Source organism: Neopsephotus bourkii, unplaced genomic scaffold (assembly GCF_033783945.1).
Source record: "Neopsephotus bourkii isolate Nb327-2 ecotype Australia unplaced genomic scaffold, CSIRO-AGI_Nbou_v1 NB_947, whole genome shotgun sequence".
NCBI lineage: Eukaryota > Metazoa > Chordata > Aves > Psittaciformes > Psittacidae > Neopsephotus > Neopsephotus bourkii.
This window is the reverse complement of record NW_026901441.1, coordinates 1,887,252-1,904,388: the sequence shown is the minus strand read 5'-3', so window position 1 is coordinate 1,904,388 and position 17,137 is coordinate 1,887,252. Positions and strand designations below refer to the sequence as shown.

The following is a 17,137-nucleotide window of genomic DNA, read 5'->3' as shown; positions in this document are numbered from 1 at the left end:
TGAGAGAATAAATACATGCCAGATCTCACTCAGGTTGCTATGAGTAAGCAACAATATCAGTTCATTTGACCTATTTTAGAAGTTTACCTTAGAATGAGATCAGCTTGGTTATTAGAAGGCCTGTTTCTGTAGACTCATTAGTTCTGTTACTTGCACTTCTTGTGTCACTCAGCTGACACTTGAATATCTCAAATCCTTTCCTTCACTTTGCTTCTGGGTCTATAATGCCATGACAATGAAGCTCCAAATTAAAAGTTTGTTTATGTCCTGGATGCTAGGTGTTGTAGTCCTCTTTGAGGTTGGGTGGGTTGTTTGGGTTTTTTTGCTGGTCTGTGGTGCCTTGGCAGTCAAGATGCATCACTCAGTTGTTTTGACATACCACATTTTAGGGGGTGGATGAACTCTGTGTACTTGAAAAGTTTAGTGGGATAGTTCCTGCTTCTGAGAGAGAGGGTGCCACCATGGCATGTACTTTAATACAAAGTATTAAGCCTCCTGCTGAGTTATGGCTCATGGGTGTTATATGGGTCCTGCTAGCTGAAAAGCTCTTAAGCTTCTGAGAATGTGTGGACAGCAGCAAGGCTCAAAGGACTCAAGCTGCTGAAGGTGAGTAATTGGCTCTGTTCTTGGCCAGCCCATATTTGGCTATATTTTCCTATTATGAAAATACTTCTTCTTCCTTGGTTCACTACTTTCTGAAAAATAAAACCAATGTAGCCAGAAATGCAATTCAGGAAATTCAGAAGACTTACCAAACTAAACTGGTTTTGTGTGTTCCCCTTTATCCAAGCCTCCACAGTGATTGCTTTGTGATGGTTTGTTGCATAAAGTTCATAGTGGTAGAAATAATGCATCTATGTTTCTTAAATGACATTTTGTGAAATACTTGTGACACCATTGACTTACAATATGTGAATTTCAAATAGCTTAGCTTTACTGTTGTAGTTCCTTGCCTAATTTTTCACAATCTAGGTTATGAACAGACAACCTAAAGTAGTAAATATATCAAGTAAGCTTTTTTAAATAGCTGGTTTTGCACAGTAGATCTGAAGAGGCAGGGAAATGCTGTGCATTTGCTACCGCACTGTATGGGTGCTCCTGCACTGTATTAATAAAATAAACAGTTTAGACAGACTGAAAGGATAAAGAAATACTTATATGAATAAAAACAATGTTTATCACTACACAACTTAGGTTTATATTCAAAGTCAGACTAGAGGGGGGAAAAAAGCCCTGAGTGTACATTTCAGGAGCTCTATCAACTGTATGAGTGTGATTTGTACTTAGAATCATAGAATAGTTAGGGTTGGAAAGGACCTTAAGATCATCAAGTTCCAACCCCCTCTGCCATGGGCAGGGACACCTCGCTCTAAACCATATCACCCAAGGCCTTGTCCAGCCCGGCCTTGAACTCTGCCAGGGATGTAGCATTCACAACATCCCTGAGCAACCCATTCCAGTGCCTCACCACCCTAACAGGAAAGATTTCCTCCAATCTAAATTTCCCCTGTTTAAGTTTTAACCCATTACCCTTGTCCTATCACTACAGTCCCTAATGAAGAGTCCATCCCCAGCATCCCTATAGGCCCCCTTAAGATACTGGAAGGCTGCTATGAGGTCTCCACGCAGCCTTCTCTTCTCCAGGCTGAACAGCCCCAACTTTCTCAGCCTATCTTCATATGGGAGGTGCTCCAGTCCCCTGATCATCCTCGTGGCCCTTCTCTGGACTTGTTCCAACAGTTTCATGTCCTTTTTATGTTGAGGACACCAGAACTGCACACAATACTCCAAGTGAGGTCTCACGAGAGCAGAATAAAGGGGCAGGATCACCTCCTTCGACCTGCTGGTCACACTCCTTTTGATGCAGCCCAGGAGTCATGAATTGGGTTTACATGAAGATACAGTAAGTATCTGTAAAGGATTTTTTCTGTGAAAGGATTGTTCTTTTTGTTCGCTTGTGTGTACTTTGGGGTTATTCAGCCTGGAGAAGGCTCTGGGAGACCTTATAGCAGCCTTCCAGTACCTAAAGGGGCCCTACAAGAAATCTGGAGAGGGACTTTTGCAAGAGCATGTAGTGACGGGACAAAGTTTGAAGGCTTTAACCTAGAAGAGGCTAGATTTAGATTAGGTATTGAGAAGAAATTCTTTCCTGTGAGGGTGCCCAGAGAAGTCGTGGTTCTCCCATCCCTGTCAGTGTTCACGGCCAGGCTGGACAGGGCTTTGAGCAACCTGCGCTGGTGGAAGGTGTCTCTGCCTGGAGCAGGTGGTTTGGAACTAGGTGAGCTTGAAAGTCCCTTCCAAACCAAACCATTTTAGGGTTTGTGGCAAGGACCCAACAAAGTGTGCATGAACTCATACTTTTTGTAAGCCAGAAGGTAGCAGGACTAGAATATATTGCATTGTTTATGATGGTGTTTTTCTCATTTAACTTTATGAGATGGTTATCTGTAAGTTTAATTTTCTCAAATCTGCTGTCAGTGTTCTGTGTTCAATTTTAACTGGCTCTGAAATCCAGCACTGATACTTTCAGTCTTGTTAAATTCTGTTACCCTTTTGTAATTAAGAGGGTTCTCTTTGTACCTGGTACAGGTAAAAAAAAAACATTAGTGAAAGGGTTTCCAAAAGAAGATATAAATACCATTTGTGGCACGTGTGCCATACCAAAGCGGCATGTTAACACTTCTGAAACAGTATACTTTGAACTGCTTGGTGGGAAGAGCTCCCTTTTCCCTCAGTGGTACCTGAGAACATGAATTTGAAAACTGCTACCTTGTAAGGTTTTGGGTTTGTTGGTGGTGGTTTTTTTTTTTTTAGAGAAGAAGTTTAATTCGGAACCTTGGCTTAGAAATGTCCATTTGATGTCCAATATGATTTAAATATATATACATTAAGTTAAAAATTGGGGAAAAAGAAATAGATAGCATGCCAATATAGCGTGTGACTTCAAATTACTTTCAGAGATGCTTTCAAAATCCACCTCCATACTCTGGGGTCAGGTCTTCAGGGCCAGCTATGTCATAAAATCCACAACTGGAAACATGTAAAATGTACATCCAAATCAAATTGTGTTGTCATGAAGATCCTTGTGACCATTGACTGCTTTCCCCATAGCTCTAGCTAGACCATGGAAACTCTGTCTGGAGTTTTCCAAAGCATATCTGACTTTTCAGAAGAACAAATGATATATGGCCTTTTATGCCAGTTCAGTATGAACTCCTGGAGCACCAATCACTCACGCAGATATACAAATCTGAGGAGCCATTGGTGTTGAGGTTATAGTAATGCAGTCTTTTCCTTGCAGCTGTCTTGAAAAATCTCTGGACACAGTGCCTTCATATTTCATGTGCTGTACAGACCCTTGACAGGGGTTAGGATATTTCTAAAGTAGCTCATCGGTATCTCTGAGAAAGCTTCCAAAAATGCATGTGGAACACTGGATAGATACTGCTTAAAGCCATCTTACTCAGTTTGTCTTTTATTCAGTGCCGCCCAATTTCTGAGCTCCTGTCATTGCTAATCAGTTGTATTTCAGTATTTTTAGGTCAGGTATGGACATAAATTTTAGAAGTTATGCAGCTTTTGAAAAATCCTTGTACTGCTTTACTCTGGAGTCTCCAAAAGAGATAAAAAGTGTATAATTGCTAACATAGGAAAAGGTTTTTGTGGGTAAACAAGTACATAGATTAGCCTCAAAAAATAAAGACTGCTTTTTTGACTGGAAATTTTATTACCACTAAGTTTAAAGCCTTGAGTTTAAGAATTGCTGGCTGTTGGATATCAGGCAGTTGAACACAGTCTATTACTGCAACAGATTTGGTATGAGTTTTGTATGCTGTATTTTCAGTGATATCTTTTTGTATAATTAAGACATACCTGATTTTAAGAGATGGATGAATATGAAAGCGGTATCTCTCAATAGCTGTCTGATACATATATGTGATTTCAAAAAATCTCACTGGGCAAATACACTTTAGAGCATTACGTTTTCCAAAACTTGTTTCATAGCTTTAGCATGTATAGTTCTTGCTTGCTCTCACTCTCTCCTTAGTGTTGGAAGTGTTTTGAATAGCCTTTGATCATAAATTTGATTCCAGAGAGCTGTCTGCTGTGCTGACTTATTTTTGCCTTATTAGGTGATTTTTGCAGTTCATAACTCCAGGAACTGTTGAACTCCCCGGTTTTTTCAATTCCTAAAGCTAAACGACAGCAGTACAGTTTGGTTCTCGATAGAAAGCTCCATGGCATCAAATTACCTTGTCTGCAGTGACACTGCTTGGGTGTTATTTCCATTCTGGAAGGAATGGTGTATTAGTGACTACTGTAGACTGTGTGCTGTTGGTGAGCAGAGACTTAATTTTTAATTAATGATTCGTTGCTTTTTGAGGGGAGGGCGAAATTATCCTTCAGTCTGTCAGCTAGCCCGTTTGAGGAAAGCTGTGGTGCTATCTTCTGTCCTTTGTGGTTTGCTCAAAATCAGATTGGTACATCTCAGTAGAACAGAAGTGCAAATGTGTTTTGGAAACCAGATACTAATGCTAGTATTGCTCAGCATCAAAGCTGAGCTACTTCAGGCAAGTCACACTGGTGAGATAAGGGTGGGGTGGAAGGTTATACCCTTTGGTATTTGCAATGAAACTGTAATAACCACCAGAACTTGGCCGGTCACGGGGCCCCGGCATGCAGCAGCCACTATTGTGATGTGAGGTGTGGCCAAAGAAACCAGAGGTCACCATCCATTTTATTAGGGGTCTGGGCTGCTGGGAGCAAAACCGAGGGTGGCATGCTGCCATGCAGGACAGGCTTTTGTTAGTGTGTTATGTAACGTGGAAGTGAGAAATAATGCAGTTGTTAAATAATGTGGTCGTTAAATGCAGCTCTTTGTTCCTTAATCAGAGATTCATGAATACTCTAGCTGTGAGCCTGCCTGGCTCTGGGATTCTTAACTGTGTTTCAGAAGCCACAGTCAGGACCTTACAACTTTGAAAGGGTGGGGGCAGGCTGGAGGATTCTTCTTTAATTGTTAGTAAATTATATTTACTGGGTTCTTTCTGTGAGATTTCTGTGGCATATAGATTTTATTTTTCCCTCCTTCAGGGCTAGAAAGTGAGGGCTAGAGATTGTCAGATTTAAAATAATATTCTGAGCTTTTCACATCTCATCAGAAAGTATGGCTTTAAGAAAAATATACATTATAGCAAGACTTAGTGTTGAAAATGTTGGTAGGGGTGTGTTGCAGGAGATGGCTAACTGGGGAGGAAGGAACATTCTCGCTGTACTGCAGCACTGTACAGCTTGTCTGACATGTTTTGCTTAGTTTTGCTTATCATCTTTTGAGGAATTAAGATATTAGACTTCAAATACTAGATTTTGGATCTGATTAATCATTAATCTATATTAGGATCATTTTGGATACCTTTGTTGCTGTACTGCATTTAATTTGTAAATAACATTATTTTCTCCTTGGCTAACAGCTTTTATTACAAATATTGCATGAGAGTTAAAAAAAATTAGTTTCATGTGGTAGAAAATTATATGTAGTACAAATTATACAGGGGTTATAGATGATACTGTTGGCTGCTGTGGCTAGTGACCTATTAACTTTTAACTGTCCTTTGCCTTTTTATTGGTACATGAGATGTATTATGCATGCAATTATTTAAATAACTACAACTCAGATGGGCATTTTTAATATCAGTGAATATACTTCCCCAAAAGACTTTTAAAATTATAATGTAGGGTTTATATTCTGAATTCCATGCAAACTGTTTTTTTTTAACTCATAGATACCAAGTTGTTGGACATAAAAACTGTTTTTTGTTCACATTGTGAGATTTTTCGTAGGTATTGCAAAACAGAATATTGTGTTTGTTTGGGTTGGGTTTTTTTTCAATTCCCACTGCTATCCAGTATTTATCAACACCTAAGATCCATACTGTATGTTTCAAGTCTGAATCGATTAAATCAATGTGACACGCTGAGGCTAGGCCAAGTCTTGTCTAACCAGCAGTCAGCACTGTTGCTCTGGCATGAGTCTCCCAAAAATAGAAACACAAGAAGTCAAACAAGTAAGTGGAAGGGCACTAAAAGAAAAAGTGCTGTTAATTCCACTGTTGACTTTCTGTCTAATGGATTCTTGTTCCCAGGCCATGCTAAGTAAAGCAACTGGCACGGGATGTGTTTCTGCAGATGGCTCAGCAGTGACACACGGGGCCCAGCTGGTTGACAGGTGTTTGATTTGTATTTAACAAGTACCTCATGCCAGCCAGATTTTTCTGTTACAGATACTAGGAAGCCAGTCAGCTGATGCTTTTTCTGCAGAATTAACACCCCTTTCACTGTGCTTCCCTTACGTTGTGAATGGCAGTTCTGATTTTCCCGTATAAATGAAGATAACATAATTTTGGTTTGTAATAAGAAAGATATGAAATAGAAGAAATTAATCCATAGTTGAATTAATAGTTGTAATCTGCTACCTTTACAAATGGAAGAGGCGAAACATTTTTATTTATAGCTGTTGACAGTAAGATCTCAAGAAATATTTATTTAGCTGTCCACTCCTTAGAATGAAAATTCCCTTAAAGAGTATGCATGGAAGGATAATGACAGATTTCTGGCATATAGCTGTTACACTCTGTGTTCCTGTGTCTTCCCATAATGTGAGAAGGACTTTCTTGTACAGTATAGCACATACAAGCCTGGAGTAAAAGAAATTCACTGCCCAGAGGTGATACAGTATTGACTGAAATGCACCCAAGGCCATGAGGCCATGAGGGAAGAGTGAAGGTGGGAAACTACTTAACAGATGAGAATAAGTAGTGTACAATGCTATTCCTTATTTTGCTGTGAGCTACATAACAGAACACTGCATAATTAGAGAGAGGTTGTCTCAACCATGGCCCATTTATTTAATTACAGTTTGGGGGTTTTGTTTTCTTTTAATAACTGGGAGTGGAAGAAATTAATGATCTTTGTGGCATTTGTTAGTGCCATGATAGCAACTGCTGGCAAAACCAGCAGTAGAGTATCAGGATGCTCTTATAAATCATCCTTGATTAATGTGAACTCTAAGACCTTTAGCCAGTGGAATGTGTAATGTAACAGTGACTATGTCCAGTTTGCCATTTCTTCATGTTTTTATCTGAGCATTTTTCTTTCCTGGTAAAAAAACCCTGAGGTGGAAGAAGGTGAGACTACAGGAACTGTTAACAAAAATGTGTGGCTCTTTGCAGTGACAGGGTGATAATGCCAGTGCTGTGAAATAGCCAGAAGAAACACCACCGTCTGGAATATGGTGTACTGGCAGTACTTCTGCTGCTGAACCTCAGAAGAATGAGGAAGGAATGAAGCCAGAGAAACGGCTGTCAGAGTAATGCTGATTCTCTAAATAAACTCAGTTTTAATGAAAGGATTATTAGAAACTCACGCAGAGATTCTGTGTCCCTTGAATAGTGGACTAGCTTGCTTTCTGGGTCAGACATCCCAGATATGTGGTATATGGAATAGGCTAATGACCCTCAAAGAGGTTAAGAAAAGGGCCTGAAAGGGAAAGTTACAACTCTACTAGGCCGAGACATCACTGTTCTTCAAAAAGCTGCTCAGAATTTACGGTAATGGGATACACTTGGAGATTTACCTTTAGGGATCACATCCTAGGTCTGCTGTGCTAACAGTAGATCCACTGACCCCAGACTCACAGGTCAGGCATTGTCTGTTGGGAGTCCTAGTAACGTAGCTGGTATATCCACTTCATCCAAATACTAGCCTGCCTTCAAAATGCATCAAATGTCAAAAGGCATTGTTTTTGAAGTAAGGAGATACATTTCTTGGGAAAGTCTTAAACTTCCAAGTGGAAATTGTATTGTGAACTGCTTTATTTATCAGTAGTTGATAGGAGGTCTGCAGTTAGAGAAGCGCACCAAAACCATGGCATTTCAGAAACAGTACTCCTGTGAGTTCCTAGATTAGATTAGAAATTCCAGTCAATGTGAGGTCTGTTTATTTTTTATTCACCTTAAATCCTTGGTTTTGCTAGTGTTTTTTCTTTGTTTGTTTGGTTTTGTTTGTTTTTTTAGTATTTAATGGTCTGTTGGACAGATATTTGTTACTGTAAACCAGCATTTGTACTACCTGGGAATGTGCCTCCTGAATTTTCAGTTTCTGGAAATGGATGATGATAATAATTCCTGCATTAATGAATATCCACTGACATCTAAGAGGTTGGCCAATGCTGTTTACCTTCCTAACATAGGCTTGGGGCTCCAATTATTGTGGTGAGTATAGTAGTCATAACATATTTTGTTATTTTGAAAAGACCTTGGAATTTCATTAATATTGGATAATGTGTTTTAACTTTTATTTAACATTATTGCATTTCAAATATTATTTTAGCAAGGCCAATTAGATTAATTTCCACTTCTGCTGAAACTTTAATAAGTTTAGATTTGCTTTAATGCCATGTTATGGCTGGGTTAACAATAAATCAATAGATGGTGTGTCAGGCAATTTCTTTTGACTGACCTACGGTAAGGGAGAAAAAACATAGTTACAAAAAACAATTAGTTGTCCATGAGTATCACATTACTTCAAAATTTTTTCTACTGTGTTGCTTCAGGTGACACAGCTAGGGAAGTGATCATTCCCTTGTACTCGGCACTGGTGAGGCTGCACCTCGAATACTGTGTTCAGTTTTACCCCTGTCACTACAAGAGAGACATTGAAGTACTGGAGTGTGTCCAAAGAAAAGCAACAAAGCTGGTGAAGGTTTGAGAGCACAGGTTTAGAGCTGGGGGAACTGGGTTTGTTCAGGCTGAAGAAAGGAGTCTTGGGGGGAGACCTTTCACACTCTACAGCTTCCTGAAATGTTGTAGAGAACTGAGTGTCGGTCTCTTCTCCCAAGTAAGAAGTAATAGGTCAAGTGGAAACAGCTTCAAATTCTGCCAAAGAAGGTTTAAATTTTTCCAAGGAAGGAAAAAATTCTTCATAGAAAGGGTTGTCAAACATTGGAACAGACTGCCCAGGGAAGTTACTGAGTCACCATCCCTAGAGGTATTTAAGACATGTAGACATGGCACTTAGGGACATGGTTTAGTGGCTGACTTGGGAGTGCTATGTTAATGGTTGGACTTGGTGATCTTAAAGGTCTTTTTCAACCTAAACAATTTAATGATTCATGATGAAGGTGGTCAAGAAGGAAGCAGTTGTCACTTCTGTAAGGACATGTGATAGTAGTGAATTCCACTTGTGTTTTGCCAAATGCAGAAAGTACACCTACTGACAGTAGAGGCTCTTCTTCTGCTCATACTTTTCTTGAGGGTATAAAAACAGCTCCTCCACATCTATCATAAAGGCGTCGGTCAGTTCGTTGTCAGATTTCAAAACTAAAATAAAAAAAGGCAGTATGCTAGCCTACAGCCTCTAGTTAGGCATGAAAACAAATGGAGTGATCTTTTCATCCTAGTGTTTTCAGAAGAACTTCTCTGAGTTCTCATGTCATGTCTAAATAATTTGAGAGCAAAATATAGACACAAAATTTTGTCTTATGCACTTCATTTGTGAAATGTGTGCTCTATGTATTTGAGTATAGAATTTGTGTGAACTGTGTGCTTTTTAACACATGCCAATAGTACAAAAGGAAACAATGCCACCTAAAGAGAGTGCAGTTTGGAGTAAGGAGACCTGTGGCCATGTTCTTTGAAGCTCTGAGCTGTGTCTGGCTGCTGATTCATTAGTTTGTAAGCAAAGCACCAAAACCTACATTTTCAAGTATTTAATTCAGAATGCATTAACGTCTAGTTGCCTGAACAGATAGGCTGGTCAGCCTTGTCCTGAAGGTGGGTATCAGGAAGGTTTGGGAAGGAGGAAAAATGGATACCTCCTGCCTTCAGATTATATATGAGGTGCAATTGAGTACTGTAGGGCTTTCTTATTGGCCTTTCTCTTGAGCAACTGTGCAAAAAAGCCACAGGAGCCCTGATCACAAGGACACAAGGGTCCTCTGACCAGCCCTCACCCCTTTGGCCAAACCATGATGTACCTGCTCTGCTGGAGCTGCTTGTCCTCTTGAAGCAGGACAGAACAAACAATATACCTGTCACAAGGCCTTCATCAGGTTATTTCAAGAGAGGATTTTATGCTTCCTCACATGGATCAAGGGTAGCATTAAGCAAGTACTCAACAAGTGTACTGATAATTCAGCAGTAACCAAGTGGGATCGAAAGGATAATTAGGACCCAAAATGTCATATTAGCAGAAACTCATGACTAATCTAGGAGATTCATGGGGCAAGTCTTGGCAAATATCAGCTGAATATATTTTTATGTCATTAATATTCTATCAGGTGATCCTAACCTTTTACAGGAGCCTGATTAAAGAAATAAGGAAATATTCTAGTAGGCTAAGGAAGGTGTCACATAGTGGAGTGTAATTGGTGTGGGATTTTTCTTTGCTAAAGACAAAGCTCTGCCTTTGCTGGTGGCTCTGGACTGGCTTGGTATGTGCTTCACAAGGGGGGATGCTGCTCAAGCCCTCTGACAGTACATTCTTGAACATTACACTCCATTTCTGCAATGCTAAAAATAGTTGCCCTCATTTTAAAATACCGGCCTATTAGATTATTCCAAGGGTCTGGCATACTCAGGGTAATGGAAGGCACATATGCATAAATTATCAAAACAGTAAGTAGTGTTTGACCATGCTGATTTTATTTCTGTTGAGATGGGTTTCCTTCCTAGTAACCCCGGAGTACCAAGACTATTCTGTAAATGAAGCTCCTGGCTGTGCTCTAGTAAATTTAAAAATAAAGAGGAAAATGTTTGGTTTTCATCTCGGGGTTGCAGAAGTATCTGACTGTTTTGTGGTGGTTTGGAGGTTTTTGTTTGTTTGTTTGTTTGGGGGTTTTTTTTTATTTGTTTTGTTTTAATTTTGCAAAATCATATCTGCAAAATGCATAAAGTATTTTACAGAAATTATTTCTCTTTCCCAGCCTTGAAGAGAATACTGTGAAGTTCTGGCATGTTAGCCAATATAAATCATATTAATACCTAAAATGTTCCAAATACTAAAACACGTTCCCAGTTATTGATAACAGGTTTCTCTCTTTTTTTCTTTTTTTTTTTTTTGTGATTAGATAATGTGCTGCCTAATTAATTTTTGGCACCCTACTGTTTGGCAGTAGAGGTGTCCAGGGCAACTAATAAAGGTCACATATTTGTATGCTAAGATAGCCTCTTTTTTTTTAATCTGGAAGTCTCTTATTTAGGGGGCTAAAGATACCTAAATGTGGAAATTGGGGTGTTAAAAATGAATGTAAATGCATTCAAAGAAAGTTTCTATGTACATAGATACAGTGTCTTACTCTAACTTAAAAACCCTTAGGTATAAACAGAATCTCTAATTTTATAGGGTGTTGCATTGTAATTACAAACTGCATAATCAATAAACGATAAATGTATTAAAAACTGTGATTATAAATACACTGCTAATTTCCAGAATAGTTAAAGCAACCACAATATCAATCATTTTAGATTTCATAAGAATCGATATTGATGTAGGAGGTTATTTTTGCATTGTCTTAAAGGGATAAGCATTTGTATATCGCTGATTAAACAGTGCAAGGCAAAACATCTATGGGTTGTCTCCACAAAAAAAATCCAACAACAAACCACAACAGTGAATGTGGGGGTTTTTTTCTGGTTTACAGTGCTCCAATATAGCAGCAAAGGTGAAATATTATTGGGTAAATATTAATGATGAAAAAATTTCCTGAATTCACGCTGTAAATCTGGAGAAAATGAAGGGCTAAGAATTACTTGTAATGATTAATTAGATTTTTACCCCAGCATGCTACCATCTATTTTTACAGTGGGGAACTGGAATGAAGATGTTGGAAATTCTATCATGAGTGGAGTTAGAAAAATTCCATTTTAACAAGCTATTTTAAGCTGTATTTTAATTGCTGTAGATCATCAGTGCTTTGTATTTGTTTGCTTAATTACTTGTATCATTTTGATGAGTAATTGTCCTTTTATTGTCTCTTTCTCTTTTTAAGAGAGATTGGAGTTTTTCCTTTGTCTCTGTTCTTTTTTGTGTGTGTCTGGGAGGCATTCGTCTTCTGCTTGGCTTGGAATCAAACAAGTGAACTTTCAAAACTTTCTTTTTGTGGCTGAATCCTGGCTTGGCTAGATAACTGAATTGAATGGTGTATGAGTTACGAGGGCAAACTTCTGTCCAGGAATTAACACCCATGAATTGAATGGAGAAAGCATTTGATTTTAGATTCCTTTAATAAGCTCCCACTTGAAGTAATATGAACAAGGGTGAATTCTATTAGAATTTAGGTCAGTAAGTTTAGATTTATTGAGACCAAAATTAATGTACTTCAGTGTGGCATATTTCATGTAGATAGAGGGTGGTTCTTATTAGCTTTCAGTGTCACAGCCTAGTTCTCACTAAGTCTGTAACTGTTTAACATGCTTTGTCAAGAAGGAATGGAAAAGGAAACTGCTGCAATATTTTATGTTTTAATTTAAACAAGATAATAGTAGGTTTTTAACTATATCTTTTTTTAGAAGTCCCTGTAGTAAATGCAGAATTGCACTGTCTATAGCTTTCAATTCAGACCTATTGATTTGTATTTTTCTCTTTTTCTCAACCTGTTCTTATTCAGATATTGAAGGTGAAGTTTACCATGTTACTCAGCTTGGATAGTTACCTTTAAAAACTTTTTTTTATTAACTAGATTCTTGTTTTTACTTATGCTTAGTTGTTGAGCAAAACTTTTAAGTATCTGGTTTTTGAATGGAATTTACAAACCCAAATCAGATTAATTTTCATGGGCAATGCAAGGAGAAAGTCATATGTGGGTCAGGGAATGACTAACAGTCAACCGCATGGCTGACTTATTTTGCTCTTGGGGTAGAGGAGGCGGTAATTTAAGAACATGCACAGAACATGCACCTAGGAAGTAGGAGAAACAAATTTTTGTCTGCCTCATTGCATAGGATCAAGATTTGCATTTCCTCCTGCCCAATAGGCTGGGGAAAGACACGAAACCCCGCTTTGAGCAGAGCCTAGAAACCAGCAGTCAGCTTAATATGTACAACTCCCTGTGGGACCTAGCAATTTAAGCATGGATCCCTGTGGTCTCAAGGACTTAGGGAGAGATGGGAAGATGTGTCACCCTTGTTGGGATTTTAGGTACTTGAGTGGTATGCAAGAGTCCTCTGAAGTATTTTTTTTCTGAATCAGGGCCTGAAATAAAACTTAAGAAAGATTCTCATGGGATCCAAACTGAAGCAATCTACAGCTGCTGCATAATTAAATAACCTGTAATTGTTAATTACATAATATTTTGAAAGTGAAATGTATTTTAACCAAATACAAGTCAACAGACATAAACAAACCTAGAGATAATTCAACTCTTCTGCAGAAAAGGAACGAGAAGCAATGCATGTCCAGATGTATTTTTCTCTTAATTTAGCTCACTCATGAGTTAGGTCTGTGATATGATGGCTATGTACATTTTGTTTCAGGGGGAAGCTGGCTTAGTAGGTGCTCCTGGCATACCTGGTCTTACTGGTTCCAAGGTAAAATAAATAAATAAACCACCACCTATAACAAAAAAAACAGTCTAATTTTCTTCATTTTCACTCTCAACATCCTTTTTGCCAGCTGTCCAGTATCTACATAAATTGCACTTGAATTACATATCCAATTTGTGAGTTGTATAATGTGACAGAGGAACTTTACTATCCGTTTTTAAAAACCTGCCTATCAGCATCATTTTGCTTTAAGAACAGTTGCCTAAGCCTCAGAACTGTGCAGGTCTTTCCAGCCACAAGGTAGCAGATTCAAAAATTTGAAATTTGAGAGTCTCATAATCTCAGCAAAATGAGGTGAGGGATGGCGCTGCTGCTTCCGCTATTGCATTTGAATCTTTTTCTCCTCTCCAGAGGTGGAATACTGTAGGAAGGACAGAACTTGCAAAAAGTGATATCTGTATTATAAACCTTGCTGGTAATATTTGTTCCAGTTGCCTTAGTGTTTTCATGGCCAGATTTTGTTTTCTGTTGGTTGCAGCTGTGTTTAATCGTAAGTATTTGGAATGAAGCCTCAATGTCACATATGTCTGCCCAGCTAATTCCTTTTAGAAAATTGGAGGGGAAATAGTTCTGCTGCTTCCACAGTTTAAGAGACTACACATAAAACTCCACATTATTTTGTTTGTACTAAAATTTCAAGAAAGTGTTCTGCAGCATGACCTTGATGCAAGGGCCTGATTTGTGTATATTTAGGGCAGATACTTCCTGTAATACAGCACAGAGGGAGGGAAGGAACTTATTTTCTGCATATGAGGTATTGAGTTCTGCAACATGCTTATCACAGTCTATCAATTTATAAGTTTGAAGCCAGGATTTCATTGACTTTTACTGCAGGCATATTTAAAACATTGAAAATCAGATCAACAATCCTGCAGTATCAGGACAAGTAATCAGTGACAGTCCATGAAAAAGCTTGTGTGAAATGTGTTATTTTGCAACATCCACGTTTTTATTTCTGCAACATTCAGATTCTTTGAAGTAACTTGCAGTGGTTAATATGGTTAATATTGTCAAGTGGAAATTACCTAAACTGTTTCTCTATGCTTTCTGTTGACTGTATTTCTTATTCCCTCTAATTTGTAATAATTATGTTAAATTGAAGTCTGTGCAGAAAAGCTGGACATTTTCTGAAAAAACAGAAGTTACTTTATCGCCCCATACTTAGGTACAGGCAGAGAACATACTGGCTGAGCAGCAGCATTTCTGAAAATGACCTGGAGGTGGACATGAGGCTGAATTATGAGCTAACAGTGGTTCACTTTCTTTCCTACTAGGGAGAAAGTGAACCACATATTGGACAATGATAATAAAAACTGAAGCTGACAGATCAGGGGAAGATATTTTTCCCCCTTTGCTTGGTCTTGCTGCATCTGGAATGCTGTGTCATGTTTGGCAAGGGGTGAGGGGCTTTCACCCTCAGTACTTTAAGAGGTGTGGAGAAACTTGAGAGGGTCCACAGGGAGCTAGGTTATGTTCAGGGGCTTAGAAAACAAGACCTTTGAGGAGAGTTTCAAAGTACTTTGTGGACTCTGGCAAAGAGGAGGCCAAGGAGTGGTCACGACTGTCCTGCAGACATAAGAAACCCAACTGGCTGGTCTTCAAGGACAGATTCCTAAAATACCAAGAACAGTCCACAATGATGTAAAGGGAGTCGAGCAACCATGGCAGAACGTCAGCATGGATGAACAAGGAGTTCCTGACTCAGATCACACCCAAAGTGGAAGTAAACGGTGGGAGCAGGCATGAGCTACTCAGTAAGAATACAGAAACGTTGCCAGAGCACGTGGCAAACGAGTTAGGAAGCCAAAAATTCATCTGGAATTGCAACTAGTAAGGGTTTTGAAGTTCAGCATAAAGGGCTTCTGTTAACTGCATCTGTAGATAAAAAACGAGGCTGAAGAAAATGTTGACCCACCCCTTAATGGGGTGGGGGATGTGGAAAAGACTGAGTGTACCTGATGCTTTTTTTGCTTTGGTTTTCACTAACAAAGTTTGCCTTCAGGCCTCCCAGGTTACTTAAATCTCCTATCAGAGTGTATGAGAATGAACCATTGACCACTGAAGGGGAGGACAGTGTTAAGGAGCACTTAAGCTACTTGGATGTTTGCAAGATACCAAACAGCATGCGTCTAGGGGTGCAGAGGGAGCTGGCTGATGGATTGCAAGGCTGCCATCTGTCATTATCAAAAGATCATGATGACTAGGGGAGGTTTTGGATGACTGGAAACAGACAAATATCACATTCATCTTCAAGAAGGATCCATGGAACTGCAGGCCAGTCGATCTCACCTCTGTTTTTATCACCAAGAATAAATCATGCCTGACCAATGTGATTGCCTGCTCTGGTGACTGTGTGCATTAAGGGACATCAGTGGACGTTGTATACCTTGACTTTAGCCAGGCTTTTGGCACAGTCTCCAGTCATATCACTGTAGTCAAATCTGTGAAATACAGACTGGATAAATGGACAGTAAGGTGGTGGATGATCAGTTGGATTGTTGAGTTCTAGGTGGAATAACTGCTGTATAGTTCAGCTGCTATGTAGTAAATAGTGTGATCCCTCCTGGAGCAAGACTGGGGCCAGTATTATTTAGTGTCTTATTAATTACCTAGATGGTGGATTCTCAGCATGTTCATGGATGTTAGCAAATATAGGAAAGTAGTCAGTGCACTGGAAGGTTGGACAATTATGATATTCAGTGGGACCTCTACATGCTGGAGAAATGAGCTAATGGCAGAATTCATGAAGTTAAGCAGAGGCAAACATGAGGTCCTGCCTTTCTGAAGGAAATAGCCTCCTGCAACAGTGCAGTCTAGGTTCTAAATTTCTAGAAAGCAGCTCTACAGAAAAGGAGTTGGAGTTGTGCTGGTTATCCTTGTGGTGGAGGAGGCCAACAACATCTTGGGCTGCCTTACCATGAACATGGCCAGTACATCAGGAAGAGCAGATATTTTAGTTATAATATAACCAGGTTGCAGACTATTTGACTAAGACATTAACATAGTGAGGTTGTGCATTAGGATCTTCTTCTGAGATAAATTATTGAGTTGGAGATGGAAGAACATTATAACAGATCTTTTTATTGAAAAATTATCAAATAAATAGTTTAATCTGATGAGCTTGAGTTAATATTTCAAAATTCACTCCTGTGTTTTATTTGTTGTGTATTGTTTGTTTAGGGCTTTGTGTTTGTCTGTTTCTTTGTTGGTGTGGTTTTTTTTAGTAGTTAGATAAGGGTTTTAAAGTGAAAGGAATGTGCTTTCTGTAAATTATATCTGTATCTTTTTCTGAATTGTTCTGGGTTTTATAGACCTTCACAGCTGAGTAGTCATATTTCAAAATTAAAATGAAGTTATTAATAGCAAAAAATGTATTAAAACTGGTTCTGCAGAAGAACAGAAGGACTGTAATGAGCAAGTTCAGTGTCAGTGTCAGGACAAGAATCCAAGAAGATTACTTAGGCTGAGTGGAAAAATATTTGACTGTTAATCAACAAAACAGTGGAAAACAATGGCTGTTTTTCATAGGGGTTTTTCAC

At 38.9% G+C, this 17,137-nt stretch overlaps 1 protein-coding gene across 11 annotated transcripts in view; it reads left to right on the top strand.

Moving 5' to 3' along the window:
• COL19A1 (collagen type XIX alpha 1 chain) overlaps window positions 1–17,137 on the top strand; it is a 184,504-nt gene that overhangs the window by 46,716 nt on the left and 120,651 nt on the right. For 7 of the 11 annotated variants that reach the window (XM_061358584.1, XM_061358581.1, XM_061358578.1 and 4 more), the window contains one exon: window positions 13,530–13,583. The exons of the other annotated variants lie outside the window; for them this stretch is intronic. In XM_061358584.1, the coding sequence (XP_061214568.1) occupies window positions 13,530–13,583 (54 nt within the window). The remainder of the gene's footprint in view (window positions 1–13,529; window positions 13,584–17,137) is intronic. 11 annotated transcript variants of the gene reach the window in all.